This window comes from Elephantulus edwardii, unplaced genomic scaffold (assembly GCF_000299155.1).
Source record: "Elephantulus edwardii isolate Elephantulus edwardi_28Jun2011 unplaced genomic scaffold, EleEdw1.0 scaffold00146, whole genome shotgun sequence".
In the NCBI taxonomy this organism is placed as follows: domain Eukaryota; kingdom Metazoa; phylum Chordata; class Mammalia; order Macroscelidea; family Macroscelididae; genus Elephantulus; species Elephantulus edwardii.
In genome coordinates, this window is record NW_006399896.1 from 6,266,744 (window position 1) to 6,281,817 (window position 15,074).

General features: G+C 46.0%; 1 protein-coding gene across 2 annotated transcripts in view; it reads right to left on the minus strand.

Moving 5' to 3' along the window:
• Positions 1 to 9,339: 9,339 nt before the first annotated feature.
• LOC102852004 (ubiquitin-conjugating enzyme E2 L3-like) overlaps positions 9,340 to 15,074 on the minus strand; it is a 64,509-nt gene continuing 58,774 nt past the window's right edge. Inside the window, exons 3-4 of one of the 2 annotated variants that reach the window (XM_006894558.1) lie at positions 12,894 to 13,080; positions 9,340 to 9,784 (exon numbers count right to left, since the gene is read on the minus strand). In XM_006894558.1, coding sequence (XP_006894620.1) covers positions 9,630 to 9,784; positions 12,894 to 13,080 — 342 coding nt within the window. In that variant the 3' untranslated portion in view covers positions 9,340 to 9,629. The remainder of the gene's footprint in view (positions 9,785 to 12,893; positions 13,081 to 15,074) is intronic. The other variant, XM_006894559.1, reaches the window with a different exon arrangement.

The window sequence follows — 15,074 nt, forward strand, 5'->3', positions numbered from 1 at the left end:
TTTCTCCTCATAGAGCCCAGCCTCTTGGATAATCTGCTCTGCATACAGGTTGAAAAGGTATGGAGACAGGACACATCCCTGGCGTACACCCTTCCTAATTTTGAACCATGCAGCATTACCCTGCTCTGTTCTGACAACTTGCCTCTTGGTCCAAGTATAGGTTTCGCATTAGCACAATTAAATGTTCTGGGATTCCCCTTGTAATATGCTTAATGTTTTCTTTTTTTTAAAAAAAAAGACTTGTGTTTATCTTGCAATAATAATAGCATATAATTCAGCCTGTTGAACATTAGTCAAATTAGTTTTAACCACATTACTATCTTACCATTAGTATAACCTGTATATCAAATCTTGTTAGCATCTGTATCATAAGTATTAGCTGTAAGGGGATAAGTTTTCACCTTTTCTGATAGAATCCACTTCTCTTAATTAATTGTAATTATTTATTTTACAGATATTAGAAATCTTACCAATATAATTAGAAAAAGCAGTTTGCCAATTTTTAGAAATTTTCCATAAGTTATTAATTTGGGTTGTAGTAAATGGGACTATAATTTCAAATGGATCAGATGTCAACAATTGTCTTAGCCATAGTTGTCCTTTAATAATCAAATCACAAATATTTTGCAACATAAGTAACTAGTTTTTTATTATACTTAATCCCCAAAATAACCATTCTAATACAACACATCAGCAGAGAACTGCCAGAAGTCCAGGCTGGGTTTAGAAGGGGTCGTGGTACAAAGGATATTGTAGCTGATGTTGGATGGATCTTAGCTGAAAGCAGGGAAGAATGTCTATCTGTGTTTCATTGATTATGCAAAGGCGTTTGACTGCGTGGATCATAACTAACTGTGGCCGACTCTGATAAGAATGGGAATCCCAGAACACTTGAGTGCAGGGAGAAAAGGAGAAAGAGATGTGAAAGTGGAGAGTAAAGAAAGTTTGAATATTGGAAACCTCTATTTGTCAGCAGTACCTATGTTTTGAAGGGCAGATTTATTGAACAAATCAAATTTAGGTTATGAAATTTGAGAATGCTTTAAATTAGGCTTAATGCTGAAGGTATGTAAGTTTTAAAGGAGACAGAACAAAAGGTTGTTTTTAAATTAGGTGTAATGCTGAGGTTGTGCCAGTTTTAGAGGAGGCAGAAGAAAGGACTGTCCCCAGGTCAGGTCTGGCCTCCATATTGAGGTCAAATAGAGCCAGGTGTGTAGAATCTGGCAGAATTGGGTATCTTCAACAGTCAGAAATTTGCTGAGCCAATAGATCCTTCTGAAAGCCAAAAAAGTGTCCTCTTGCCAGGTGTCAGGAGGGGGCCCCGGGGCCCAAGAGGAGGGAGAGTGACAGCAAAAAGGGTGTGTGTGATCAGTCCCTGGGCACCTCAGGGAGTGACCATAGGCTCTTACCTCAATCAGAGGGATGGCTTTAGGAAGTTGAGAATTGAGGTCGGTGTTGGATGTTTTTTATCTAAATGGCAAATGGCTCTTGACTTTTGGGACCAGTAGGAAAGTTGAGAAGAGAGGATAAGACAGAGAGGGAGTCTTCACCAGTTGTGTAGAAGTGGAGAGGAGGTTTCAGCCTATGACTGGGCATTCTTCCCAATCAAGTCCATTCCCGGTCAGGGAACTAACTATATATTAGGTAGAAAAAAAAAAAGTTGGAGGCAGGAGCAGAAAGAAGCTGGTCCTAAGAAACGAACACCAAGTGATCCTCTTGGGGTCAAAATGGTGCAAGGGCAGTCAAGGGCAGTTTCTTTTTATAGGGGTTTTAGGGAAGAGTAGGGAAGATGGTATTTTGCTTGGAATTTGGGGTTGTTAATTAACTTGGGTTTGGGCTTTTGTGATTAGGTCTACAGTCTTATCAGGATTCATTTTCTGGTCTGGTCGCCTTAGACATTATCAGGTTTCTTCAAAGAGTGAGCAGGTCTGGGAGCAATTGCTACATTCTTCCCCCAGTTCTCTATCAAAGGAACCTTCAATAATGTTACTTTTTGTAGATCTGTACTTCCAAGTAGTTCAAGTTTAGCTTTGTCGTTTCAAATTTGAATGCCCTTTCTAAATTTAATCTCTAGGATTACTTTCACCCATACATACCGTATCATGGAATGTGGTGATGTTCTTGGGCACTGGCTGAAATTTTTTATAACAAATTTCCTGAAAATGGCATTTTCAATGGGTGATCCACAAATATTACTCAGAGACCCAAACAACAGAGTGAGCATCTCTGTCTTTTGTCTCAGGGACAAAATCAGAGACACCAGCCAAGATTGGAGGACATATTATACACCTCATTACTAATTACAGACAAGCCATGTGCCAAGTAAGCACCCATCTGTGTTTTGGAGGATAAGTCTTAAGCATACTGTTTGCTGCCCTCAAGTCAATTCTGATTTCTGGTGAACCCATGTCTTACAGAGTAGAACTGCTGCATAGGTTTTCTTAGCTCTGTGTGTGTGTGTGTGCATGCATGAGATAAAAAAAGATTTATGTTGGATTTCTTCATACACACAATTGACGTTAGGGTTACTTTCTTCCAATAGCAAAATTGCAGCAAATAGCTTGTGTTTTCCACTGTGTGTTGCCAACTTTGTAGTTGTTGTTAAGTGCCACTGAGTCAAGCACAACTCATAGCAACCCTATGAACAAAATATCTTAATCCTGTTCTATAACTATTGTTGTTTCTCTAATGTTCATAGTTTCCAAAGGCATGTTGTTTGGGAAGTGGATGTCAATCCTGCTTCCAAACCTGCCTTAATCTGGGAGCTCCACCAAACACTGTCCACCATAGGTAACCATTATGGTTACCATTATTTGACACATCAGTGGCAGATGGTTCAGTATCACAGCAACCCCGTGTTATCCCAGTACAGCAAACTGACAAACCAGTGCTGTACCATTTAGAAGAATGTTCTTCCCAAACACAATTAATACTAGACCCATGGGCCCAACCAACTTTTTTTTTTCACTAGTTTATTTACAAAATTCTAATACAAACAAATTCTTTCACATTTCCTTCACCATCCCCACCCAACAAATTGTACAACACAATGATTAACCCCTCCTCCCCCTGCACATCCACATCCTTCTGCTTCTAGCCCCTCGCAACCCTTCTGGATCCTTATACTCATTCTACAATAACAGTCTTTTTAAAAAATTTTATTTATTTTGTGTGTGTGTGTGTGTGTGTATGTGTACCGTCAAATCGGATCTGACTGGCACAGAAGATTGCCCCTCCTTCTCCAGCAGAGCATGTGGTGGATTTAAACCACATACCTCTGGGATTGCAGTGCAGCTTCTTGCCACTAGGCCACCAGAGCTCCCTTACAATAAACAGTCTTATATAACAGATATCCTTGTTTGAGTTATGCACTCAGCATGCTCCCCAGTCCTTCCCAATTTAAGTAATAATTTACAAAGTTATTGCTCTTGTGTGCTGCATAGTATTCCATTGTGTACCATAATTTCTCAATCCATTCATTTGAGCTGTTTCCATGTTCTTGCGATGGTGAATAATGCTGCTATGAAAATTGATGTACAAATCTCAGTTTGTGCCTCAGTTCTTATATTCTCAGGGCATATTTCAAGTAGTGAAATAGCTAGGTCATATGGAATTTCTATGTTCAGCTTTTTGAGGAAGTGCCAAACTGCCTTCCAGAATGGTTGTACCATTTTACAATCCCACCAACAATGAATAAGAGTTCCTTTCTCACCACATCCAACCAACTTCTAAATACAAAGGCCTGCCCACCAGGTCCTGATTGACTTAAATAAGAGGCTTCCAGTCCACAGCTGCTTATTAGCTAAATCCAGTAAATTCAATCATCTCACACATGACTGTGGGTGGGGTGGTGGGGTGGGGGGAAGGCAGTGTTAATTCTCTCCTCCAATAATCATGTTCTGAGGAAGGGGCCAATCCTAGGAAAAGACAATACGCTGGGGAAGTTGGAGGGTCAGAGAAAGACCAGAAGACTCTCAAGATTGTTAGAGTGACTGTGTAACAAGGAGCTTGAGTGACCTTATCAGAGCATGGTGCTGGATAGGGCAAAATTCCAATCACAGGATTACTAGGAGTCCTAGTAGACTTGATGACACCTAACAAGAAGATAGGTGTGCACCAACACTGTATCCTTCCTTCACACATATTCAGTTGTATGCTGAACAAATAATCTGGGAAGCTGGACTTTATCAGAAGAAGGTAGCATTAGGATTGCTGAGACTCAACAGCATGCGTGATGCAGATGACACAACCTTGCTCGCTGAAAAGTGAAGAGAACCGGAAGTGTTTGTTGCAGAAGATCATGACCCTCAACAAGATTGAAAGCCCACAGTGAGTGGGCTCAAGTATATCAGAGCTGATGAGAATGGGACCAGACAGGGCAGGGTACAGATCTGCTATTCATAGTGTTCCCGTGGGTCATCGTTGACTTGACAACACCGAACAACATTATGCTGGAATAATTTCTTTTCTACTAATTTACTTAGGGGTTCCATTTTCACTCAATGGAACTTATGTATTCCTCATATGCTTGCTTCCTCATTTGGTCCAAGCTCAGGGTCATCTTCTAGTAATTTTCATCCCAAGATTTACTAACCAATCCTGGAGTTTTTGTAAGTTTCATTTATTCCTTCTGATAGAATTCCTTTTCCTTCTGATAGAGTTCACATGCAGCATCCTTCGTACTTCCCAAAGCCTCAAAGTCATCCTGTTTGCCTAAATTTGTCCCAGTTTCAGTAAGACCATATTAAACATCCCAGTTTCCTTGTGTCAAATTACTGCTGTCCACTGTTTTCAGTTACTCCCTTTGGTGTCTGTGAATCTACAACTTGACATCAGAGTGTGGCTGGGTCCCTAGCACCACGGTGGGCACACACCCTGGTTTCAAATGTCAGCTCACAGGCTCTGGGCTGCAAGTAGCTAGCTCCATGTCCAAAGGGTGCTTAGCTGTAATTTTAACATGCTGAGTATTTTGTCTAGCACTACTGTGTTATGTGGGTTTGAAGTGCCCACCTTCGCATTAGCCACATAGGGAACTTTAATCAGAGGCACGCATTCACAGTCCCCTGGGTGAGGTAGTCTTCTGTGGACATGGCCCCAGGATTCTTAGCTGACTAGTGACATACACAGGTTGGCTTGCATCCAAGATCTTAAGATAGCAGATTTTAGGGAGTTCTGATGGCCTAGTGGTAAGAAGTCACATTATAACCTCAAAGGCACACAGTTTGAATTCACCAGTTGCTCTGCAGGAGGATGGGCAATCTCCTTCTGTGTGATTTACTGCCTCTGAAAATCTGCTGTAGGGTCAGCTATGGTTTAGTTACAGCTGGACTGCAAACAAGTTAACAGATAGTTGAGATGTTCACTGTTGAGGACAGAAAGGCAGATGGGACACCACTCAGTCCAGTGGCCTTGTCTCATCTAATCTCAAGTCTCTAAACTGAGCCAGACACCACTATGCTGATTCCATACCTAGAAGTGGAGATAGCAGAGCAGGCGTTTGACCTTTTTATCCATCCCGGTCCCTTTTGCACCCAGTGGGCCTGATTTGGGTACCAAGAGAGACTCTGCAGACTCAGCAGCCATCCCAAGATGTGACTCCCTGAAAGGGTAAGGGTGGGGCAGGGTTTCCCTCCCTCCCTGTGTTCTCTTCCTGAATGTGGCTTCAGTCCCTTTTCTGGTTCTCTGTCCACCTTCCATCTTAACCTTATCAATGTGGACTTTCCTAGCCAGTCCCTCCCTTGGACAATGGGACCCCAACAAGGTATGTCCTTCTGCTAGCCTTCTCAGCTTCCTTACAGCATGGCTACATTCTCACAGGCCACTGGCTAGAGCTGGACTGGGAAGCAGCCTGATGGCAGAGGAACTTCCCTTGGTGCTTTGAGGAGGAAGCAGCTAGAAGTATGAGTAGGCAGGAGGGAGATTTGGGATCTGTAGATGACAAGTGAAACTGTAGAGTGGTTTCAATGACCAGGAAGAAGTGAGCCCAAACTAGCTCTCAGGGCCCTGGGTATTTAAGGTGGAGAGAAATAGAAGCCCAGTCACTGGCAGGAATACCAAACCTGAGGTCTGGCTCACCAGGGAAGAGGATGGATTCACTGTGCGTGAAGAATTGACACCGTTGAGCTGTCCTGCTGAAGAAGAGTTTAGAACATAGCATGACTGCCAGGAGAACAACAGGTCTGTCCTGAAGCCAAGAGGCAAGGACTGTGACACTGCATCTCACTCACTTTGGGCATGTTGTCAGGAAGAATCAGTCTTTGGAGAAGAACATCATGCTGGGGAAGTTAGAGGATCACTGTAGGAGAGGAGACCCTGGATGAGATGGACTGATTAAGTGACTGGAAATGGTGTCAGGTGTGTCTGAGACTTTGAGGCTGGCTCAGGAAAGGGCAGGGTTCAGAGCTGCTATGAATCATAGTTGACTTGACGGCACAGAACAGTGTGGTAAAGGGAGGAAGTAAATACATTACTGCTGTCTGTTGCCATGGTGGCTTGGGTGCCCCAGAACACGGTTAGGTGTCTGGACAATGCTTGGCTTGGGTAGAGGGCTGTTAGCACGGAGTGGCTGGGGAAGGTGCTGTTCCTGTGCTGCTGGGGTCAGGCTGACATTTCAGAGGACTGTCTTTCCACTCTCAATTCTGAAAATACCGGTTCCCAGGATCTTTTCTATCTTGTGAAGCACACTCTTCACCCAGGCCCCGACCACTAGCCTCATCATCACCTAGGACCCAGCCATGCACCAAGATCCTCCTGGTTGGGCCTGTTCCCCACACTGTATGCAGAAGTGGGGAGACAGGACCTAGGTCAGCCCAGGGAGGGGGAATGGAGACTACACTGGCCTCCCTGCAGGATGCGGTGGAGGCACTTCAATGAACAAGAGACAAACAGGGCAGATTGGGATACTCCCCAGGAGGATAAGGCAGTGCTGGTCCCTGGTCAGGCTGAGGCAGCACAGGAATGAAGGGTGAAGCGGATGCTTAACTCCAGAAGCTGAAGGGTGAATGGTGTCTCTGGTGGACAGTAATTGAGAGGCTGGGATGGGAGGAGGCTGGGGCCTGTGGCCACACCTGGATTCAGCTCACCACTGGAAAGAATGGGTTGTGGCAATCCTTGTGCATCCATTTTGTCCTCTGTGGACGGTGCTAAGAGTACCCATTTTAGATCCACAGAAGACTGAATGCCAGGCTTGGGCAGGTTCAGGCTCACCACTTGGGGACCAAAGGCAGGCCTCGTCACCTTGTTCCCTCATAATACCCTAGAAGGCAGGCTCTTCCTAATTCCCCACATTGTAGGCTGTCTGCCAGTATTGAATACAAAGCCAGAGAATAAGCCGTGGTTCCCGCTGGGTGTTGGCCTAGCCTCTGGCTTACCCTGAGAGAAGGCTCCCCTGTGTGTGTGGCCATCCAGCACAGTGTAAACCACCCAAGTGCACAGGCCTGGGCACAGCCCTCCCCAGGCTGCCAGTGCCCGGTGCTGCCACCCGCAGACAGAAGAAAAGCCACAGTGCCAAGCTGGTGTAGGAGAGCGCTTTTATTAAGGGCAGCAGATCTGGGGGCAAAGGTTTCAGATAAGCCTAGTCTCCACCCCCAGGGGCTAGGCTGCTCACACAGCTCTCCTGTTCCCGAGGGCAGCCTGTGGGCTCTGGAGTTGCCAGGGTCACTGGCCTTGCTCCAAGGACCTGGCTGTGATTCGGCTGATGCACAGAGGGACAGTTAGGCAGCTGACTGATCTGTCACCAGAGCCATGACAAACCAGGGGTATGTGCAAGCCAGGACTGTGTCCCTGAGAAGCTGCTGGCACAGAGTCTCCTCTGTGGTGAGCAGAGAAGTGAAGTGCTGACAGATAGGTGGGATGCAAACACAAAATGCTGAGACCACTGCCCTGAAAGGCAGGGAGAAGCAGGGAACAAGTGGGAGCTTGTCTGAAGAACTTTGAACAGAATTTGGCATTTTATTACAAATCTCAAAGAGACAACTCATTCCCACCTCTTTATGCTCTTGAAGAGGCAGATGTGGGAAGGATGATAGGGCTCCAGCTATTGCTAAGCACCCAAGAGTCTCCAAAAATCTGTCCCCTGTCCCTGTGACTTCAGAAGCTGTGTCATTCATCCCCCATGTCAGCATGGACCCATCACTGCTCATCTCTGCACGGGGGGTGGGGGTGGTGGGGGTGTTCTGGTCTGTGAGTTGCTAAGCCCTGGGACCACCCAAGTTCTAGAACTAAATGAAAGTGAGGAGCAAAGCCTCTAAATACCACTTTCTCCAAAGGACCGGGTCCCCAAATGGCTAAGAAGGGTCAAAGCCAGGGACTGACACTGAGTGGGGGACATGGAGCATCTCCATTCTGTCAGGGACAATCTCACTGACTTTCCAAAGACATGAACATTCAAATCCTTACAAGTTCATCTGATGATAAATTCTAAGGTCAATTTTTATTTCTACAAAAAAAGGCAGTCAAAACAATATAAAACACATTGAAAGGATATCACTGAGTGAGCTTCAAGTGGAGGTGATTTCTGCAAAGGCTGGTTGAGTCCAAGGGTGAGGGAAGGCCATCTTGTTCCTGGGCTGGCCAACTCCTAAGCAAGCACAGTGACATCAACCCCCGGCCGGTGCTCTGTTGAGGCAGATCCCGCCAGTCCTGACCCCGCTGTGGATCCATGTGATGGAGGCGGTGGGGCAGATGCTGGCAGCAGGCGCACGAGTTCCGTGGCACATTCAGCAGGGAGTTGGGTGATGGGCATGCTTGGGATTTCACGTGGACGTTTGGGCTGCGGTTTCACCTGCAAGATGAACTCATCTTCCAAAAGTGTGACGTTGAGGAGGGCCAACCTTTGGCCTGAGAAGCCTTTCTGGTGAGAAATCCTCACCTGTGTGGACTAATGTCTTCTGGCTGGCAGGCCACCACTGATCTGCTATTGTGGTTCCTTCCCCCAGCACACAGGCAGTGGGGTCTGCCACTTCATCAACATGATTGTGGTCACATTAGCCATGCTTTTACACAAGAGCTGGGCTTCCCTTTTTACAACTTATGATCTTTTTTAATTAGGGGTGTGTGTGTGCGCACATGCGCATGTGTATGATTGCTTCTAACATTTTCTAAAGGATGCTATACAATGGAGAAAATTCCCACACCAGGCAGTGCAATGCAGAAGAAAAGCCCATGGGGATGTCAAGGGCAAAGGAGACGGGGCCTGGCTGTGGGGAAGTGGGCAGGTGAAAAAGAAACTGGATGCCAGAAAGTGGGTGCTGGGAGGGCAGAGGAAGAAGGTGAACCTCAACCTTCCCTCCTCCCCATTTAAAAAAAATAACACAGCTCATGAGCTACTGAGTGGTAAGTAGGTTCTGGATAAATATGGACAAGAAAAGAAACACCATTCTTTGGAAGAGGATTCAAGCGGTGATTGTTTGAAACAAAGAAAGCAGAACTAGAACATCTTAAATCTTTAATCCTTTCTTTACAGGTTACCTAGACCACTTTTGATTAAGAAAACTGTAGAAAGTTAGTAACTGTCACAAGCGGAGGCCAGGTGGTGGCACGGTCAATTCTCCACAGAGTCCTGCTTTGCGGGGGTCTGAATACACTGCTGGGGTCTCTGCTCACACTCTCTGGGTCAATCTCTGCAGATTTTAGTCCACTGGTCGCTTTTCCCCATATTTCTTTGTAAACTCCTCAGCGTTCTTACAGAATTTTTTACGGTCCTTAGAGTATTCTTCGGCTAGGTCGGCCCGGAGAGGGTGTTCAGGCTGGGGGTCATTCACCAGTGCTATGAGTGACTGGATCACTGCCGAGAGAAGGACAAGAAGGCCTTGAGAAGAGACACCTAATCAAGAGGCCAAACTGGGACTGCCAACACTGCTCACGTTTAAGGTGCTTTTTGGAGAATGCGGTTTCCCCCTCACTCAAAATCCTAGCCACAGGAGCCCCATCAATGCTCCCACCAGCTATCCCACTCAAAGCCTTCCAGAGCTTCAGCACCACAGGTCCACCTGACTGCTAGCTTGTAATCCCCGGGCACCAAAACCAGCTCAGTCAGGTCCCCGGTGTGCACAGGGAATGGGGAGGGGGACCCAGTCCCAGCTTGTGTCAGAGCCAGAGTCTAGGCTCAAGCCCCTTCTCATCCTTCCCTGTGCTCACCCTGCCACCCACTTGAGAGCAGCATATCAGAGCATGGCCACCAGCACCCTCCACATTTTCATCTCTCTAGACTGCCCACATCAATTCTTTCCCTGGGACTGTAGTTTTTTTACCATCATTACAAGATATCTGTGCTGGCTGCACTATGTCCAGAGTCATTTGTGAGAGGCACAGTCAGGCCAAGGTGCCACAGATGGGGGTAGAGACTTTTTTTTTTTGGCCTGGCAATGCTGAGGTGATACAGGGGAGGAAACTGCAGGAATCCCAGGTGAGGCAGTGAGGTCATGAGGACAGGATGGCCCCTGCCCAGCTGGCTGTTGGACTAAGGAAGAAAGGAGTCTGGGTGAGGAGGGAGTGAGACCTGAAGGGCAGCAGGGGTAGGCAAGCAGCAGTTCCCCACCTCACACCTTCACACACCCCTGTTGTCACTTTAGGGAATGTGGGATCTGGAGGTATATTTTTGTCTTTCTTACGATCTAGCTCTTCTGTTTTTCATTCATGCTTAACTAAGTAGAGTCCCTGAACAATACAAATGCTCAAGTGCCAAACGAAAGGCTGCAGGTTCAAACGCACCCAATAGCACTCTGTAAGAAAAGTCTGGTCCACTCCTGAAAGAGCACCCATGAAAAGTGGACAGAGGAGGCCTATGCACTGGGAGCTATTACAAACAACAATCAATTCAATAGCATGATTACAAGCTGGGAGAGTGCTTGGCAGGGCAATGATGAGGCCCCTGGTTGCTGCTACAGACACTCAGAGGATCACACTTGTACTTAATGGCTCAAGATACACCCAATTGCTAATTAATACTTGATTTCCAAAGGATACTGTTTGCCAGCTTGTTCACTATTTTATCCTAAAAATCTACTTCTGATCATTTCATCAGTCCAAATTTTACTCTTTCTCTACTCTCTGGGGTCATCTTTGGCCCCTGAGTCAAATGATAGTGGGTGTCCATCACCTGGCAGGAAGAGCACTGAAAGGCTCTCTCTGTGCCTTTGCCCTCGGCCTCAGGACCTGTGTAGGCCAGTAATCAGAGGTATGAGGCCATGCTGGGCAGCCTGCACTCCCACCCCCATAAGGATGTGATCTGTGTGAAGGGCCAACAAGTCACCTTTAAACAACACTGCTGTCAGGCTCCCAACACAGATCGAGGGTTGACACAGAAAAGAACTAAGGCCATGGCTACAGAAGAACAACACCTTTTTAAAAAATTTTCTAACGGTCATTTTGTGATCTGCTATGTGACAAGGCTACCAGAGTGCTTTCAGTTCTGACCTGAGCCCTTGGCATTGCAAGCACACTCTTTTCCCTACTCTGTGAAGCTGCTGTGTCACAAGAACAGGACACAGCTTTTTCTGGGAAGGAATTTCTACTTTCTAGGTGTTAATGGAAAGCAACTGTTTACATCAGTAACTGCAGGCTTCCACCTGCCCATACATCCCAGCTTCATGTTCTCCCTTGGATCTAAATAGCTGCCCTAGTTGCTCTAGAGTGGTACCCAAACTCATGTGCCCCAATGTGTATCAGAACAGAATGCTGCTCCCTTCAGGGTGTTCAGAGGCAGGAGGGACTTCTGGGGTGTAGTCTGCAGGGAGCTGGAGCCCTGACCAAAAGACAGAGTCTCTCCAGTGGTTCGAATCCACTAGCAGTTCTCAAGAGAAGGATGAGCAATCTCTTCTTGTACGATTTACAGCCTCTGAAAACCCACTGAAGAATCAACTATGAGTTGGTTTTGACTTAACTGCAAAGAGTCAGTTTATTTAGTTAGTGACTTTTACTAACCTTTCTTCCAAGGTGTTTCTGGTTAGCTGCTGAGGTATTGTCTATACTACTCAGGCACTCTTCTTAGATCTAAACAACTTTCAGTCACTAAAACAAGAGAGTAGGCAAAAGAAAGAAAAGAAAGACCAGGCTCTGCCCGTAACAAAGTCCAGAGGGACCTGCAAAATTAAGGGCTTTTCCTGGAAATATGTGCTTAAGTGTGTGTGTTCACAGACTCAACAATATTCAGAGCCACAGCCTCTTCCGGGGGGGGTCTTGGCCTGCTAAAGCCACACTGTCCTCTGCCCAGTTGCTATCTTGACCTGGACCATCTTCCTCACATCATGCAAAGCCACTGTTCTCTGCTACCACCCAATGGGCTTTTGCTACTGTTGCTGAATACCACTGAACCAGAACTGCCCATAGCTGACCCTCAAGTGGGTTTTCAGAGGCAGTAAATCACATGGGAGGAGAATGCCCATCTTTCTCCGGTCAAGCAGCTGGTGGATTTGAAATGCACACCTTTGCACTGGCAGCCCAACTGCTTACCCTTAAGCCACCAGAGCATGGGTTTTGGCTAGTAACTTTCTTTTACTCTGAAAGGTCCTTGCCAATTTCCTTTACGTCTAACCACTACATGAGGCCATCATACACTGTTCTGCCATTAACAAGCAAACTTACAACCAATCATGTAAACATCCAGAGGCCCCAGGACCCTCTCACTGCACCTGTAGCAATGCTTGGGCCTGTATGTCTCTGTGGACCCACTGGTCAGTGAGCACTTAGGGCTGGGGACAGGAAGCACCTCTCATTCATGCACTATCCTTGCACATGCCCCACACTCTTGAGAGCCGACAGGGAGAACTTCCCTGAGCTCTGGAGCATCAGACTCTGTTCTTTTCCACACAGCACCAGAAGCCCCCAGAACTCTGGGTTCCCAAGTGGTTTCCCCAAGTGCATCCTCCCAGGTAGCCACCCGGAGCATATCTCACCTTGGTCAGTCTTGGTGGCTGGCTTCCAGTTTTCAGCACTAATTACTGGGAGACAGACCTGACCCTTTTCATCGATGTTCGGGTGGTAGATCTTAGTTTTGAATGTGATCTTCGGTGGTTTGAATGGGTACTCTGCTGGAAAGTTGATTTCGATTCTGAAGGCCCCCTTATCATATGGAGGGTTATCCTGTAGAGAATGACAGCAAAGGTCACAGATCTGCATTTGAGGCAAGGATGTTTCGTTTACTTAAACTATTGAAAGCAATTGAAGACTTGTCATCTTCAGGGCAACCCAACAGCCAATCAGTATTTCTAGAGCAAGAGACTTGCTAAGTTGTGCAAAGGTCTGAAATGGCTCCCTGTACATCAAAACCAAAATGGTATCCACTGCCTAAAATTATTTCGATCTAAAAGTATTAAAAAGAAACAAGCAATCCAACCAAAGGATGGATAGCTGATCTTTCACAGACAAAGAGAGACACAGACAAACAGACATACACACATGATGGATCAAAAGCCTAAATATAAAAGTTTAAACTATAAAGATAATAGAATAAAAAAAATTGTTGTTAGGTGCTATTGGGTAGAGTATGACTCAGAGACCTTATAAACAACAGATCTGAGCCTCTCCTATCCTGTGCCATTTTTATCTTCTCTGACATGTTTGTGCCCATTGCTGAAATCAGACTATCAACCCATTTTGTCAAGGGGCTTTCCCTCCTTCACTGACCCTCCACCTTTCCAAGCATGATGTCCCTCTTCAAGGAATAACCTCTCCTAGCAAAATGCCGGAAGTACAGGGGACAAAGCTTTATTATCTTCGCCTCAAAGGAGCACTCTGGCTGTACCTTCTTAAAGACACATGTGCTTGTTCTTTTGGCCGTCCACGGGATATTCAGGGCTCTTCTCCAACACCAAACCTCAAAGGCATCAATTCTTCTTCCTTCATCCTTATTCACTGTCTGGTTCTCAGATACACAGTATACCATGGCTCAAATCAGACACACCTTAGTCTTCAAACTAATATCATTACTCCTCAATAATATTAAGAGGTCCCTGACTGTAGACTTTCCCAGCACAGTTAAATCTCCAGATTTTCTGACTGCTGGTACCAAGAGTGACTGTGGATCTAAGTGTTGACTGTGGTTTGATAGGAATGGGCAAATGAGAAATTGAATATCTAAAATGAAGGAGATGAAGGCATATATTAACTTGCATAAAGAGAAAGGCAACACCCAACAGAATTAAAGAGGACTCAGCACAACAAAACGAAGGTCAAGCAGGATGCTGGGAGGTATCTAAGAGTGAAAGGCATTTACAGTCACTACCCTCACATACTCCTGCAGTAACAAAGGGTAATTCTTTATTTCACCTGTGAGCAATGTATTCCTTAAAAAAAAGCAACTATTTGAGACTAAAAAGAGCAGTGTTCGCTCAAAAACCAAATGAAGGAGGCAGGAAGGATCAAGAAAGATGGGCAAAGGGGAAAGGAACCCAGGAAGGAAGTGGTAACAGTGCTGCTGTCCCAGTGAGGGGACTGTGAACTAAAGTCAATACACAGAAGGACACACAGCTTGCGTTGCATGCAGCTCACAGAACTGGAAATGCGCAGCCCACGCTATTGCTGCTGGCTGCTGTGAAGTCGCCCTACCACCCCCACCCCAGTGCGCCGAGGACAACAGAACGAGATGCTAAGACACTCCAGGCCACATTTCAGTGAAGTAAACTGTCCTTTGAGTAAGGCGGCTTCTGTCCAAGTGGAGCTCCAGCATTGAAAGAAATGCAAGAGAACAAAATTACAAAGGTAATTCCAGCAACACGTGAGGAGGAAAGGAGGCCTAGAAAGAAGACCAAAGTAGAGGGAAGGCCAGCCCCACCAGGGTAACAAGACCACTTGAAATATTCAGAACTTTTCAGAGTGTCTGCTGCTGTGAAACATGCTGCTTCTAATCACAACCGGCCACCAGGTGCCAAAGGAAGAGAAGAAACCATGGCCTGTATCAAACGCACCTTAGTCTCCAGGGAGACACCATTGCTCTTCAATACTTTGGAGAGGAACCTAACAGCAGACCCATGGCAATTTGCCTTTTAATTTCCTGGCTACTGGTGCCAAGACTGTTGACTGTGGAGCCAAGCAAACTAAAGCTGTGTACAATCTCAATCTCTTCACCATCCATCCTG